The 17,492-nt window shown below is 34.3% G+C and overlaps 1 protein-coding gene across 2 annotated transcripts in view; it reads right to left on the bottom strand.

Moving 5' to 3' along the window:
* TMTC2 (transmembrane O-mannosyltransferase targeting cadherins 2) overlaps positions 1–17,492 on the bottom strand; it is a 398,739-nt gene that overhangs the window by 167,195 nt on the left and 214,052 nt on the right. For both annotated transcript variants that reach the window (XM_007085593.3, XM_042992821.1), the window contains exon 4: positions 16,840–16,954. In XM_007085593.3, coding sequence (XP_007085655.1) covers positions 16,840–16,954 — 115 coding nt within the window. The remainder of the gene's footprint in view (positions 1–16,839; positions 16,955–17,492) is intronic.

The following is a 17,492-nucleotide window of genomic DNA, read 5'->3' as shown; positions in this document are numbered from 1 at the left end:
ATGTATAAATGTGCAGGTAAATGTCAATGACACTTATTCTGGCGCTTTCCAGGAAGGAGGAACTTCAGCTAGAGTTTCATAGCATAGGCTATCTTAGACTAATGTCTAAGAATTAATACATGAATTCATCTAATATTCCTCAGCCGAATGCTTTTATAAATTGAATGTTTCCAACCTGTGGCTAGATATGCTCACCAAACTAATTTATGAATCCCATACAAATTTAACTGCACTCTGGGCCTTCTAGTATCTGTAACAATATGGTGGAGGAAATCCCATGAAAACACTAGCACACAGGAACTTTTCTCATCCTTTTTGTGAGTTTTGGTTAGATAAGTAGGGCTCACTGGGACTGCACCAGGCACTTGAACAGATGATCCAGTTTCTTCCTCAGACCACTTAGCAAAATTTACTGAGTACTACTGAATGCTGTAATATGAGTTTTCAGGTTACATACAATTTATAACTTTAACTAATAATCACATATGATGCTTTACCATAAAACCTACAAACAAAATGTTTCATCTTTTTTTTCCTTTTTTTCATTGACTTGATGTGTTTTAATTATAGCTATGCCATAAAATCATTCCTGACTTCCTCTTTTACTATCCTGCAGATGTTTAGGTCTTTATATAGTAATTCTCTTGTCTTAATCTATCCTGGCTTCTGATAAGACAGATGTAGCCAAAGTCCTTCATTACAGTATATCATGACCAAAACTCAAGAATGGATAGTTTAATGCTAAAATATTGTCAAGAATTTGCATACAAAAATGCATACAGGGTTGGTGAAATCACTGAGCATGGTCAATTTTCCCTTGTACCAAATAATCACTAATTTTCACTTTCAAAAATATTCCAATAAAGGCTACGATTATATTCCTAGATGATCTATTTGTCTTGCAGAAATGGTTAATATTACAGTAAGCCCACATATTAGGACTGAAATTACTAAAAGACAAATTTAAATACTGCATTCCTATTAACAAAAACCAGTTTGTAAAGGTGCTTATATCTCAAATATGATTTTATTTTATTTTATTATTTTTTTTAAGACAGAGAGAGAGCAGATGTGTGGGGAGAGGGAGAGAGTGAAGATCTTAAGCAGGCTGCATGCCCATCATGGACCCTGACTCAGGACTCGATCTCACAACACTGAGATCATGACCCGAGCTGAAATCAAGAATCCAACGCTTAAGTGACAGAGCCACCCAGTGGCCCCTCTCAAGTAGAATTTTAAAATGACTCTTAATATTTTCAGCACCATGAAACATCACTGCATTTTAAACAAATCAGAATGTAAGTACACACTTGATTATTTGCTTTTTTTTTCTAATTAGCAAATGAAAATATCAGGATTTCTTTTGTTGAAATAGCAGAATTTGCTGGTTATTCAGTTAAGTAAGATAGTATCATATTTTCTCTAACTGATTTTGAAAAATAGTTTATTTTCAACATGTCTGTAATAAAGAAAATATTTTCAGAGTTTTGTGGGAGAAAAGGAAAGAAAACTCAAATCTTGACATTAGACAATATATTCCAGATCTCTATCCCACATGAGTATGTACATATACTGTATACAGTAACAATGGTCTCTGTGAGGGAGTTTTACTACTCTTATGTTTTTTGGACAGTGACTCTTTTCACAGAAATAGATATATAGATACATAGATAAATATAAATTTTAAAAGTTGTGGAATACATCAATATGAAGAGTCAGATAAGTGATAGGCGCACTAGTAAAACTAGCTGGGAAAGTGGATCAGCTAGGTACAATGAGCGTCATGACACAGGAGTGTTGTCCAACAAAACTGAACTTAGCTGATTTATTTTCATTCAGCAGTATATTCATTAATCAACTTGCTTATTACTGTATGCATTCATTCATTGGCTTATTAACTAACATATCAATAGTTTAACTCATTTATTAGCTTATTAATGCAACATATACATAATTTAAAGCCCATATGCCTGTCATTATACTTGGTATCAGGGATAGAATGGTATCTAAGTAACCCCTTACCCTTAAAGAAATTACACTGTAATTACAGGTAACACATCACAAATGTAAATATGATCCACACTAAAAAAGAGCCATGTATTAGTTGCTATGGTGAAATCTGGGAAGGGTACTTATTTTCCAACTCTGAAAATACAAAAGGTATCAAGAAATTTTCCCAGGTAGTGTCACTTATGCTGAGACAGAAATAATATATAGTTTATCAGCCAGGTAAAAAGAATGGAAAGTAGGAGGTAAAGAAGTCAGAAGGGGAGAAACGGTGAAAAATGCTATACGGAAAAAGAAATAGTATGCAAGAAGCCTCTTAGCAAAACAAACAAACAAACAAACAAACAAACAAAAAACCATATATATATATATATATATATATATATATATATATATCTCAATTGATATATATATCAATCAATCACATATTTGGGAAAATCCAAGAAAGAACCTTCAACTAAAATTAAGATATAGGATTAAGCTAAAATAAGAAAAACTTGGAATCAGGCATATTTAGAAAAAAATAAAATGTAAATAATCAGAACAATCAATTTAAAATGTAATGAAGGGGAAAAATTTAATTCACATTAACAAAAATATTAATATTAAGGAATACATATTATAAATATGTATATATATATATATATATATATAGAATTATAAATTGGGAAGGCAGAAGTAAAACTTTTATTATTTGCAGATGACATGATACTATATATAGAAAATCATAAAGACTCCACCAAGAAACTATTAGATCTGATAAATGAATCCAATAAAGTTGTAGGACACACAATTAATATACATATATCTGTTGCATTTCTATACAACAATGAGTAGCAGAATACCATTTATAATTGCACTCAAAAGGTAAGATATCTAGAAATAAACTTAACAAAGTAGGTGAAAGATCTGTAGTCCAAAAACTAGAAAACATTAATGAAAGAAAGCAAAGGTGACACCAACAAATGGAAAGATATTCCATGTTCATGGGTTGGAAGAATCAATACTGTTAAAAATGTCCATACAACCCAAAGCAACTTACACATTTAATGCAATTGCTATCAAAATGCCAACAACATTTTTCATAGAACTAGAACAGATAATCCTAAAATTTGTATGGAGCCACAAAAGACCCTGGATCAATATTGAAAAAGAAGAAACTGGAGGTATCATGACCCCAGATTTCAAGATATATTAAAAGTTATAGTAATCAAACCAGTATGGTACTAGACAAAAATGGACGCACAGCTCAGAGGAACAGAATGGAGTCCAGAAGTAAATCCACACTGCCATGAAGGCCAATCAATCTACAACAAAGAAGTCAAGACTATCTAACGGGAAAAAGTCTCTTCCACAAATGATGTTGGGAAAACTGGACAGGTACATGCGGAAGAATGAAACTGGAGCACTTTCTAATGCCATACACAAAAATAAACTCAAAATGGATTAAGGACCTAAATATGAGACCTGAAACCATAAAAGTCCTAGAAGAAAACACAGGCAGTAATTTCTTTTGACATCAACTGGAGAAACATTTTTCTAGCTACATCTCCTATGGCAAGGGAAACAAAAGTATTTTAAACTATTGAGGCCATACCAAAATAAAAAGCTTTTGCACAGAAAAGGAAACCATGAACAAAACAAAAAGGTAACTGACTTAATGGGAGAAGATACTTACAAATGAAATATCGATATGGGGCTAATGTCCAAAAGAGATAAAGAACTTACACAACTCAACAACAAAAATCCACAAATATTCCAAATAAAAAACAGGGAGAGGATCTGAACAGACATTGTTCCAAAGACATGCAAATGGCCAACAGACACATGAAAAGATGGTCAACATCACTCAAAACCACAATGAGATATTCCCTTACACCTGTCAGATGTATAAAAATCAACAACACAAGAAATAACAAGTGTTGGTGAGCATATGGAGAAAAAGGGGTCCTTGTATACTGTTGATGGGAATGCAAATCGGAGCAGCCACTGTGGGAAACAGTATGGACATTTCTCAAAAAATTAAAAATAGAATTACCATATGATGCAGTAATTCCACTGTTGGGTATTTACCCAAAGAAAATGAAAACACTAATTCAAAAAGATATATGCACCCTTATGTTTACTGAGGCATTATAGCCAAGATATGGGTTCAACCCAAGTGCCACTAACAGATGAACAGATAAAGAAGATGTAGTACATAGATACAATGGAATATGACTCAGCCATAAAAAAGAATGAAATCTTGCCATTTGCAACAACGTGGATGGACCTGTTAAATAAAATAATTCAGGGAAACACAAATCCCATATGATTTCACTAATGCATGGAATTCAAGAACAAAACAAAGGAACAAACAAGTTGTTTTTTAAAAAAAGGAGACAAAAACAAACAAACAAAAAAACAAAAAAGAATTAAAAAAACCAAAAGGCCCTTAAATACAGACAAGGAACAGATTGTTGCCAGAGAGGAGGTGGGTATGGTAAAATAAAGGAGCGAAATAAAGTATAGAATGGGTGAAATGAAGGAGATTAAGAGTACACTTATCTCAATCAGACAATACAAAGAAATAAAAGGCATCCAAATCAGCCAGGAGGAGGTCAAACTTTCACTCTGCACAGATGACATGATACTCTATATGGAAAACCAAAAGATTCCACCAAAACACTGCTAGAATTGATTCATGAATTCAGCAAAGTTGCAGGATATAAAATCAACGCACAGAAATCAATTGCATTCCTATACACCAACAATGAAGCAACAGAAAGAGAAATCAAAGAATCGATCCCATTTACAATTGCACAAAAAACCATAAAATACCTACGAATAAATCTAACCAAAGAGGTGAAAAATCTATACACTGAAAACTATAGAAAGCTTATGAAAGAAACTGAAGAAGACACAAAAAAATGGAAAAAGATTCCATGCTCCTGGATACGAAGAACAAATATTGTTAAAATGTCAATACTACCCAAAGCAATCAACATATTCAGAGCAATCCCTATCAAAATAACACCAGCATTCTTCACAGAGCTAGAACAAATAATCCTAAAATTTGTATGGAACCAGAAAATACCCTGAATAGCCAAAGCGATCTTGAAAAAGAAAACCAAAGCAGGAAGCATCACAATCCCAGACTTCAAGCTATACTACAAAACTGTAATCATCAAGACAGTATGGTACTGGCACAAGAACAGACACTCAGGTCAATGGAACAGAATAGAGAACTCAGAAATGGACCCACAAATGTATGGCCAACTAATCTTTGACAAAGCAGAAAAGAATATCCAATGGAATAAAGACAGTCTCTTCAGCAAGTGGTGCTGGGAAAACTGAACAGTGATATGCAGAAGAATGAACCTGGACCACTTTCTTACACCATACACAAAAATAAACTCAAAATGGATGAATGACCTCAATGTAAGACAGGAAGCCATCAAAATCCTCAAGGAGAAAGCAGGCAAAAACCTCTTTGATCTTGTCTGCAGCAACTTCTTACTCAACACATCTCCAGAGGCAAGGGAAACAAAAGCCAAAATGAACTACTGGGACCTCATCAAAATAAAAAGCTTCTGCACAGTGAAGGAAACAATCAGCAAAACTAAAAGGCAACTGACAGAATGGGAGAAGATATTTGCAAATGACATATCAGATAAAGTGTTTGTACCCAAAATCTATAAAGAACTTATCAAACTCAACACCCAAAAAACAAATAATCCAGTGAAGAAATGGGCAAAAGACATGAATAGACACTTCCCCAAAGAAGACATCCAGATTGCCAACTGGCACATGAAAAAATGCTCAACATCACTCATAATCTGGGAAATACAAATCAAAACCATAATAAGATACTACCTTACACCTGTCAGAATGGCTAACATTAACAACTCAGGCAACAAATGTTGGCGAGGATGCGGAGAAAGAGGATCTCTTTTGCATTGTTGGTGGCAATGCAAGCTGGTGCGGCCACTCAGGAAAACAGTATGGAGGTTCCTCAAAAAACTAAAAATAGAACTACTCTACGACCCAGCAATTGCACTACTAGGCATTTATCCAAGGGATACAGGTGTGCTGTTTCGAAGGGACACATGCACCCCCTTGTTTATAGCAGCAATATCAACCATAGCCAAAGTATGGAAAGAGCCCAAATGTCCATCGATGGATGAATGGATAAAGAAGATGTGGTATATATACACAATGGAGTATTACTCGGCAATCAAAAAGAATGAAATCTTGCCATCTGCAACTACGGGAATGGAACTGGAGGGTATTATGCTAAGTGAAATTAGTCAGTCAGAGATAGACAAATATCATATGACTTCACTCATATGAGGACTTTAAGAGACAAAACAGATGAATATAAGGGAAGGGAAACAAAAATAATATAATAACAGGGAGGGGGACAAAACAGAAGAGACTCATAAATATGGAGAACAAACTGAGGGTTACTGGAGGAGGTGTGGGAGGGGGGATGGGCTAAATGGGTAAGGAGCACTAAGGAATCTACTCCTGAAATCATTGTTGCACTATAGGCTAACTAATTTGGATATAAATTTTAAAAAATAAAAAAATAAAAAGTAAAATATAAAACAAAACAAAACAAAAAGAGTACACTTGATTTGAGGGGCACTGATAAATGTTTAATTGATTAATTAATGTTGAATTAAATAATGTTAATTGATTAACAGAATTGTTGAATCATTATATTGTACTCCTGAAACTAATATAACACTGTATGTTAACTATACTTGAATAATAAAAAAAAAAAAGAAGTAAACACATTTGCAGTATTAAGAAAAAAATTAAGAAAAAGTCAACTTCAAATAACGGAGACCAATGTGAAAAAAAATATAAAATGTTAATAAAGGGAAAATTTTAAATTGTAATAAGTGTAGCAACATATGCATCTGGAAGGGAAACTTTAAAGTGTGACAATATTAGTCCTCCTCACTTTGATAAATAGTCAGTGCATAACCAGTCAAAGCCCACCTGGACTCACTTTATTTACTTATTATTTATTTATTCATTTATTTATTTAAGAGAGAGAGAGAGTGCACACAGAGGAGGGACCAAGGGAGAGAGAATTCCAAGGAGACTCCCTGAGCTAGATGCGGGGCTAGATCTTATGACCCGGAGACCATGATATGAGCTCAAGAGTCAGATGCTCAACCAACTGAGCTACACAACCACCCCGCTACTCGACTTCTAATGCAATTTAACAAGGCTATGATGACATCCACATTAAACAGAAAATACACAAGAATAATCAAGAAGTGTTAGAATATGAAAAACAAGAATGGGACATCTGCCTCTTAAAATATGAAATTCAGTATAAGTTATAGCAAATAAAAGTTTGTTTTTGCTGTGGGTTGCCTCAAGACCCGAATAAAGTCCACAACAATGATTCTAGGTTGTCACAGGAATTTAGTGTACGTGAAAACTCCTAAGTTATTAGGGTGATATTAATATTCATTAGAAAAAAAAATATGCCTTAATACAAAAATAGTATGTCCTGGGTAGACGAAGGACCCCCCCCAAAAAAAACCCACAAAAATAGTTCTAAATATATTTTTAAAATATACAATTTTTGAATATTAGCCTGTGAATGGTCTTCATAGAGACATATGTATACATGTACGTATGCATGTGTATATATGCAAATGTGTATAAATTCACGTTATGTACAATAAACACTATAAGAAAAGTTAAAAGACAAGTAAAAACTAGGAGAAAATAATTTGCAAAACTGATTTTTGTGTATATGCATATAAGTGCTTGGGGGCATGTTATTTTAAACCCCGCAAAACAAGAAAAAAATGTCACTTATAAAACTAGGCAAGAAATATGAACAGTTAGCTCCTAGTAAAATTACAAAGAACCAATAAAAAAAAATGTTTACCTCCATCTGTTAATTAGAGAGATGAAGAATGAAGCAGCATAGTTTTTAAACCATCCTATTGGATATGCCAGTAAAAACTATGCAGTGTAAACCAAAATGGAGAGGGTCGTGCACATTTTGACACATCTGCACACCCACAAATTTGAAAATCAGTGGTGACACATATATGCAGGAGAAAAGTATAAAAATATGTATGCATAACTGCATGTATAAATGCACGTATACATACTTGTGAAAATCTGAGGAGATATATCGTAGGGTAGGCAAAAGGGGGTTAAGAAATGCGATAATTAGGGGCACCTGGATGGCTCAGTCGGTTAGGCTTCCAACTCTTGTTTTTGACTCAGGTCATGGTCTCACAGTTCATGAGTTCGGGCCCTGCATCCGGCTGCATGCTGGCAGTGGGGAGTCTGCTTGGGATTCTCTCTCTATACTTTCTCTCTGCCCCTCCCCCACTCACGTGCTCTTTCTCCATCTCTCAAAAACAAATAAATAAACTTAAAAAAAAAAAGAAATGCAATAATTAGAAACTTTTATGTTTTACTCTATTTTCTTCAGTACTATTTCAGTGTTTTACAGCAAGATTATATTTGTGTATTGATTGGTGAAAATTATCAATTAAAACAAAGTATGTAATAAGTGGTAGGCCTTGCTTTTGCCATGAGAACAAGTAGGTACTGGTAGTCTGTCCCACCTCATTGCAGGAATCAGTCAAGAGCCAAATGAATTGTGTATCCAGAGTCCTAGTGTCCTCAAACCAATGGAATTTTACCAAAAATCTCTCAATTACATTTACTTCACACATGACAAGCACCTCCAGGCACTCCTGATTGATAGTGTCTCCTGAATTCTCTATTTTAGGAGACCAGCCTGCTTACCTAGTATCCCCGGGACACCTCCCTCCATCCTTAACACACACACACACCCACACACATCCATGGAACTTGGCAGGAAACCCTGTCCTGAACTCTAGCCATTTGGCCAAAGCTTCCTTTCCCCTTATTTCCACCAGTCTTCATTCCCTGGGCTTCTCATACCTTGTTGGGCCATGGAGCTTAAGAATGGCTTAGCTCCATGTCAGATAGTCACATCACTTCTATTTTATAATCTCTGATTCTTCTTACCTCTCAAGGGTCCTCAAAACCTGCCCCTAAATGAACAAATGAACATCTCACTAGAAGCAGACCTGTGACAACTCTGTACCCACATTTCCCTCACTGCTATAGCCTCTTAAATTACTTCCTCCTAAAGGTTCTTTACAGTGTGAGATACATAAACCCACTTAAATTCTATGCAAAGATTTGGCTTCATCAAGAAGTCTTTTACTTGATCTGCTCCTCCATGAAAAACTACTGTCTGGTCTCTCTCAAACTGAAGCTTTCAATAGGCAGTTGTTATTGGTTGAATTATGTCTCTCCCCCCCCCAAAAAAAATGTATGTTGAAGTCCTAACCTCCAACACCTCAGAATATGACCTTATTTAGAGACAGGGACACTGCAGATGTAACTTGTTAATTTAACAGGTTTGGGCCCCCAATCCAATATGACTGGTAACCTTACTAGAGAGTGCACAGGGAGAAGATCATGTGATGACAAACACAGACTAGAGTTCTGCAGATGCAAGCCAAGAAACTCCCAAGCATGCCAGCAAGCCATAAGAGAGAAGTAAGGAAGGACTCCCCTACAGGTTTCAGGGAGAAATCGTCCTGTGGATACCTTGATTTCAGACTGCTAGCCTCCAGAACTGTGATAAAATCAATTTCTATTGTTTTTAGCTACCCAGTTTGTGGTGCTTTGTTATAGCAGCCCTAAGAAACTAATACACAATGGGACACCTGGGTGGCTCAGTCGGTTGAGCATCTGACTTTGGCTCAGGTCATGATATCCCGGTTTGTGAGTTTGAGCCCCATGTCGGGCTCTGTGCTGACAGCTCAGAGCCTGGAGCCTGTTTCAGATTCTGTGTCTCCCTCCCTCTTTCTCTGTGCCTCCTGCACTCATGCTCTGTCTCTGTCTCTGTCTGTCTGTCTGTCTGTCTCTTTCAATAATATAATAAATAAATGTTTAAAAATTTGTTTTAAATAAAAAAAGAAACTAATACAGAAACCAATTGAATGTAAATGTGTTTGCTTCTGAAACTGCAAGAAAATGCAACTCCAGACATCTAATTCAAGAAGGTTCCTTGTAACCTGGAATCATTTCATGATAATGATTAAAAAACACTTATACAATTCCAAGAATGTGATTATCTAATACCCATTACTAATCTTATCACATATTGATAAACAGGATCTTCCTTGCTCTGATATTGATTTCATAATTCATTTATAAAGTCAACAAGTACAATTAGAACTGTGTAAGAAAAGATACAATGATCAATAAGAAATTGCCACTGTTTCAAGAAACTGAATGTAAATGGAAATGACTGCTGTACTTTAATATTAAATATGGTGTTGCTATTAACTTTAGACCAATATTCTTTATATAATAGAAGTATGTCTTTATTCCTAGTTTATTATAAGTCTGACTATTTATAAGTCTGTTTATTATTTATGAAACAAATGTTGACCAAAAACCTTCCTGGAATTTCTAGAGATGATCATAATTTTTTCCTCTTCTGAATTTTTAAATTGAAAGAGTATAATAATTGAATTGTAATATGGAATATGCCATTATAAATCTTAGAATAAACCCCACCTGATAGCGATGTTTTAATCTTTAATATGCTACTACATTCACTCTATTAATTTTAGGGTATGTCTACATTTATATTCATAAGTATAACTGGTAGTCCTGTTATTTTGTTGTTTGTTTGCTTTTGGTGTGTGGGTTTGTTTTTTGTTTTTTGGGGGGTTTTGATGTTTGCTGTTGTTATTATTTTCATTATTCTCCTTTGTTTTTTGGTGTTAAATATAGTCAGACCTTTTGCCATCAGTTTATATAGCTTCACAAAAATAAATGAGAAGTGTAACTGGTACAAGAAATAACTTCATTGATTGAAGATTTGATAGTACACATTTGTCAAATGCCTTAACTTTGTTCCTTTGGAGAAAACTCTTTCATATGGCTTTTAAAATTTTTTAAGGTTTTTGATTCCAATTGCCTACTTCTTGGGTTAATATTGATCATTTATATTTTCGCAAAAAAGCATTCATGTCACTAATATTTTCATATATATATATAACTAATGTTTTGTTGTTTTAAGCTTCCATACATCTGGTTGTAGCCTCTTTCTCATTCTCTTTTATATACTTGAGGTTTTCAATTTGGTCATATACTACGCTTGCCCAAAACTGTTGATCTTTTAAAGAACATTCTCTTACACTTACTCATTACTTCCCAATGTTTCACCATAGTCTACTTCATTAACATTTTCTTTTTATTTCCTTAAATTATTTTATTGCTCCTCTCCTGGCTTCTCATATTAGATGATTACTTAGGTTCTTACAACATAGAATAAAACTGACAACTAGCTTATGGTGGCAAAATCTATTATCCACAGAAATGATCCCCTCTGTTATGTAAGATAATCAAGAATTGATTAAACCACATTAAATTTATTATCTGCACCCTGAAATTTAATACCTAATGAAATATTCAATGTTCTATTGAATTACTTGTTTAAATATCATTTGGAACAGACTGCTAGGGCAAATCTATAACAACAATGAAAGAACAATGAGTATTTTTCAGGATAGAAATCAATTTTATTTCAGAGACAGTGAGTAGTACTGCTAGAAGGTTGAAAGTCGACTATATATTTATAAAATTTGACAGTATAAATCATTGAGCAATGGTCTATCTGCTTTATCCCTGAAATTTATTATACATGAAAAGAGAAACAAACATCATAATACAGATCTGTTACACTGGTCTTAAAATTACTTGTGTGAAGTAATGGATTTTAATAAATACAGCAATATGAATAAAAGGCTGAATATAAGGCTATGCTTTCAATGCACCACATCTGTCACTCTTAAGAGTAGAATGGGGGTCTGGTGAAACGGGTGAAGGGGGTCAAAAGGTACAAACTTCTGCTTATAAAATATATTTGTCATGGGGATCCATTGTACAGCATGGTCACTACAGCTAATAACGATGTGTTACATATTTGAAAGTTGCGAAGAGAAATTTTCTAAGTAGAAGCTCTCATCACAAGAAAAAAAAAGTGTAACTATGTTTAGTGACAGCTAACTAGTCTTATTTGCTAAGTAGAAGCTCTCATCACAAGACAAAAAAAAAAATTGTGAACATGTTTAGTGACAGCTAACTAGTCTTATTGTGGTGATTGGCTCAATACATACACATATTGAATCATGAGCTACACCTGAAACTAATGTTATATTTCAATTACATCTCAATTTTTTAAAGTAGAATTATGTACTGTTTCAAATTTCACATTATATGCTTATTATCTGTAAGCATGGATTGAAGTGATATCAAAACCTTATAATTAATGGATTTAGGCAATTTAAAACAATTTCTGCAGTACTTTCTTCTTGAAAGCAACTTTTAGCTCAGTTGTGCGAACTCATGATCCTTCTAACAAAATTCTACAGTAAAAGTACAGTAAACTTAGTAACTGTCATTAAAAAATAATAATAACTGATACTCTCTATTAGATGTAATTACAGTTGTGTAGGGGTGCCTGGGTGGCTCAGTCGGTTAGGCGTCCGACTTCAGCTCAGGTCATGATCTTATGATTTGTGGGTTCGAGCCCCACGTTGGGTTCTGTGCTGACAGCTCAGAGCCTGGAGCCTGCTTTGGATTCTGTGTCTCCCTGAATCTCTGCCCCTCCCCTGCTTGCGCTCTGTCTCTGTCTCTCTGTCTCTCTCTCTTAAACATTAAAAAAAATTTGTTTTAAAGACGTAATTACAAGTATTTTATTTATATATGTAAAAGTAGTTAGAATTAAGTTTTTTCTTCTAGGTTTAAAAGAAATGTACTGAGGTTATTTTTTTTTCCCACATCCTTGGTTTATCTCTGCCAGCTTGAGAAGAAATACTATGACTGCATGGGTATAGAGTCAGAACATCTTAAGTTCAAATACTGGCTTTTCTTTTATTTGTGTAACCAACACAAATTACCTGAGTTTCATTTTCTTCATTTTGTAGGCCTCATTTGAAGACAAGCTGTTATAACATATGTAAAGAACTAAGAGTGCTTGGCACATAGAAGTAATTCAGGTAATTATTAACAGAGAAAAAAATTAAAATTATTCCATAATTTTATAAATAGGCAACTGAACTTCATACATGCACCTCTCAGATATAACTTGATATTAATGCTACAGAAAAACATCCTCAAAGTTTTAAAATCTTTTAATGCAATGTTCCCTAAACTTCAGATATAACCACCTATCATTTGTATTATTACTTACTTGATGTTTTTCCAAATCATCTTTTCTTCCTTCTATCCCCACCTAGAACATTTAGATGAGCTAGTTATATCTTTAAACTATAAACAGAAAAATAAAATTATAGGGATTAAAGATTATCTCTGACCTCCTAGAATCATCTTGTATCTGGCCAGTGGTGGTGGACCTCACTTTGGTAATCAGTGTTCTCAAGTTACATAATAATGTATGTCTAGAGATCATTTTCCTAATAAAAATTCCTAACACCATGCAGTTTTTTCAGTAGTTTCCAAAGCAGGTAGATTTATAAACATTGAAGATGTTAAAAAGAAGAAAGAAAGAAAGAAAGAAAGAAAGAAAGAAAGAAAGAAAGAAAGAAAGAAAAGAAAAAAAAAGAAAAGAAAAAAATAAATAAATCTAGGTTACTGATTAAAAGTTAAGTACAGGACCTAACAGGAGCTTACATGATTCCCAAAAGCTTCTAAAATTAATTAATAAAAATGGGCATTTTGTGCCAACGATATACTAGGTCCATTATTTCAGGCTTTGGTCATAAACATCTTTAAGAGATATAACTGTAACTGAGGATATGAAATGTACTAATAACTGCTACTACCACGAAGGAGTGATATTAGGTTACGTTAACTGATAAAACTGAGCAAAGCACATTTCTTTTCTTTCAAAACTGAAACAGAACAAGAAGAAATTTCTGTATATCAGAGAAAATTACAGAATAAAAACAGCATATATACCTTAAAAGAAAAACTGTATTGTCAAATAGTCTCTAAATGGTCCATGAGAAAACTTGGCTTTTTTCAAAACTATGTAAATAAACAGAAAAAACAAAACCAAAAACAAAAGTTTGCTCATAAGGACATATAATATCAGACACATTTATAATATTACAGGTGGTAAGATATTTACCTTGGTGCATTTTATTAATGATTGATCAAAAATCAATGGGTAGCTCAGTCAGTTAAGTGTCCTACTCGTGGTTTTGGCTCAGGTCATGATCTCACGATTTGTGAGATTAAGCCCCACATCAGGCTCTGAGCTGACATTGTGGAGCCTGATTGGGATTCTCTCTTTCCCTCTCTCTCTGCCCCTCCCCCACTTGCACTCTCTCTCAAAATAAATTTAAAAGTTTTTTAAATAAAAAAATAAAAATAAATCAATGAAGAATTCACTTCTTTTGAAATATAGTTATTTAGTATCAGAATTCTATCAAACACATGGACTTTATAATCCAATATTTTATAATGATTGGTAACATTTCTTATGGAATTTAAGCCTCCCCATTTGACCTAACAGTTAAGTGTAGTTTAAAAAACCTGCCATATTAATAAAAAATATTTTGGAACTATATATGGCATTTATGCTACATCTCACTTATAAATAAGGGGGGAAAAAAACGTTTTGTTAATAACCACTTTTCCAGCAAGGATTTTTCATTTGGATTTGGGAGGTCTATCCATTCCGTAACAGTTCAAATATACAGCCACAGAGGAAGTTACAAGATGCAGGTTTTAAGTTACATGTAAAGGGTATTTGTCTAATTGAATAAATTTCTCTTCTCAGCAAAGAGTAAGCCTAGATAGATACACTTCCTTCTTCTTTCAAGCCATGCCAGATACCGCCAGGAGGTAGGTAACCTGAAACTACTGGCTGTAGGTTCTTTAAGAAAAAGAAAGACAAGCTCAGTGAAGAGGTTCTGGTTGTTCAGTTTACTCTGTCCTCTGAAAATCTGTGGGGAATGGGCACGAGAAGAAAACTGGTCCCTTATTACAAGACAAGGGGTCCCTGTGACAAAGTTACTTTCAGATGCAAAAAAAAAAAAAAAAAACCCAAAAAACATTGGTATACATGTATTAAACTGATAAGGTTCTTTTTTCATGAAATAAAAATACTGCTAATCACTAATAAAGTAACATCACATAATTTAGATGAGGTGGACATGGGGAAAGCCTTTGTAGGCGTATCTAGGTATACTCATTCAAGTAAAAAAAAAAGATGGAAATACGTATTTCATGAAAAATTACAGTAATATACAGGGTGAAGCAAGAAACAGTAGAAAGCAAGTATCAGGGAGAGTACAAACTGGAGAGGGTGTGCCCCATCTAAATGCATTCCAGGTAAAAACAGAAAACTGAACACTATTCACGTCAACACAAAACACATGCTAACCTAATTTAGACCATAGGCCAGGAGGCTGAGATCCTGGTGTTAAAGTCTGGGAGTTTGAATACAAGGTAAATGTAGGAACAGGAAGTTAAACCAAGCTCACCTTGTCTACTTTTTCTTAAAAATCTAGATTTTTTTTTGTTTATTTTTATTCATTTTCTATTTTTTCTGTCTGTTCACTTAGATTTAGCCAGTACAAAAGATTTAGATATAACCAGAATACAAACACATATTAAAAATTAAGTTGCCAAGTTAGTTTGATACTATCAGTATTACTTCATCCATTGAAGATAAGCAGTAGACATCTTACTATGTCTGGTCCCTTCCTACAGGGACTTGGTCCTCCTCCCAACCATTCTAACCATGGAGGCCCTGACAAAGGAGGTGTGCTACTGCCCCTGCCACTCTGCCCCATGGTTCACTCAAGAGAGGACACACGACCCCAGAAGGGTCACTCAAAGATCTCTACCAGGATTAACAGAGACACCAAGGCAACCCCTCCTGAGATTGAAAAGGGTCATGACATTATGTCTATAAAGGTATACAAGTTGTCTTTGCAACTGACAGAGCCCCACAGGAAGAGGAATGAACCCAAAGGAAACTGGATACAGAAAATGGAGACAAATTTCTGAAAGGTAAAGCACCTGGATCTAATTGTGCCTACGTTTAATCAACTCCAGAAATTTTCAATTATAGGAATTAATAAATTCTCTTTTGTGTTTAAGCAAATTTAGACCAAGTTTCTATTACTTGCAAACAAAAACGTGTCATAAATGTAAGAGACAAAGAAGATACTTGGGTTTTGCATATATCCATTAATATCTTACTGCATCCTCTTTCCAGGGAAAAACAGCAAATTTTTCCCCAAGGGATTTTTCTAACCTGACATAGACAGATACTCTGACTTAATTACCAGTACCTTTGCAGGGGGAGGGCTGTTAAACCACATTTTCTTATTTGACAACTCCCCAGATTTACTACACGTTCTATACATACTTTGACGCAAACAATTCTTTGATAATAATGAAAATATTGATTATATGAAGTATCACACATAGCAACCTTATTTCCTGATCCCAACTAAGTGTTAATGGAACAAACTTCAAACAAACAGAACTGAAAGCATTTAAACCAATTTTTAGGTTATATATGAAGTACCACAGTACTTCAAGAAAATTCAACCATACTACATCAATAGACACGAATATTTGGGCCAATGCATAGGCCCAAAACAAAGAAATCACAAATACTAAGCACCTACTAGTCTCACAGGCATGATTAATGAAAAGACTGTTTCAGAAAAACAGCTATCATCATTTCCATTTCCAGCAGTTAAATCAATAGTCTCTCACCACAGGTTTCAAAGATGAAGCAAACCAGAGAAAGTAATGCATACTCACAAATTATAAAGCATGTCAGCCATGTTGCTACGGTAGTACAAAGCATTTCTATAGGCGCTTTCAGCTTCAGAAATTTTGCTCTGACTCTTCAGAACATTTCCAAGGTTACCCCATGCTGCCAAGAAGAGAAAGAAGTATTCAGGCTGAGCGTCAATCCAATTATACATGACATAATATCAGGGCGTCAGGAAGTACCACAGGGAGAGAAAACCTCCATAAAGCATTCTTAAGAAGGAAAAATTTATTTCCTTTATAATCCAACATTTCATCAAACCAGGAGATTAAATACAATCGAAGTCTTAAAAAAATTAAAGTAATTATTATGTCTCAAAGCTGATATACATATGCAGTTCATCATAAGGCCAAGAACAATGTTATCTTAAGATCATCTACAAAGACTTCAGGCTCTTTCAAATTTCAGTAGGGGTCTGCATGGCCTGAAATTATTGTAAACTTACTGAACCAGAACTGTAAGAAATCATCTTAAAATAAATAAAGATTTCCATTCAAATACGATAAAACTGAAAAATGACATAAGAGAACAGCATATAAAGCAAGATAACTAAGATCAAAGCTATAAAGAGGCTTAATCATCAGAAACATGACACTTCTTAAAACAGTTAAACATATATGGTTTATTCAGATATAATGTT

This window comes from Panthera tigris, chromosome B4, assembly GCF_018350195.1.
Source record: "Panthera tigris isolate Pti1 chromosome B4, P.tigris_Pti1_mat1.1, whole genome shotgun sequence".
Taxonomy (NCBI): Eukaryota; Metazoa; Chordata; class Mammalia; order Carnivora; family Felidae; genus Panthera; species Panthera tigris.
The sequence above is the reverse complement of the archived record's forward strand: the minus strand, read 5'-3'. Positions and strand labels throughout refer to the sequence as shown.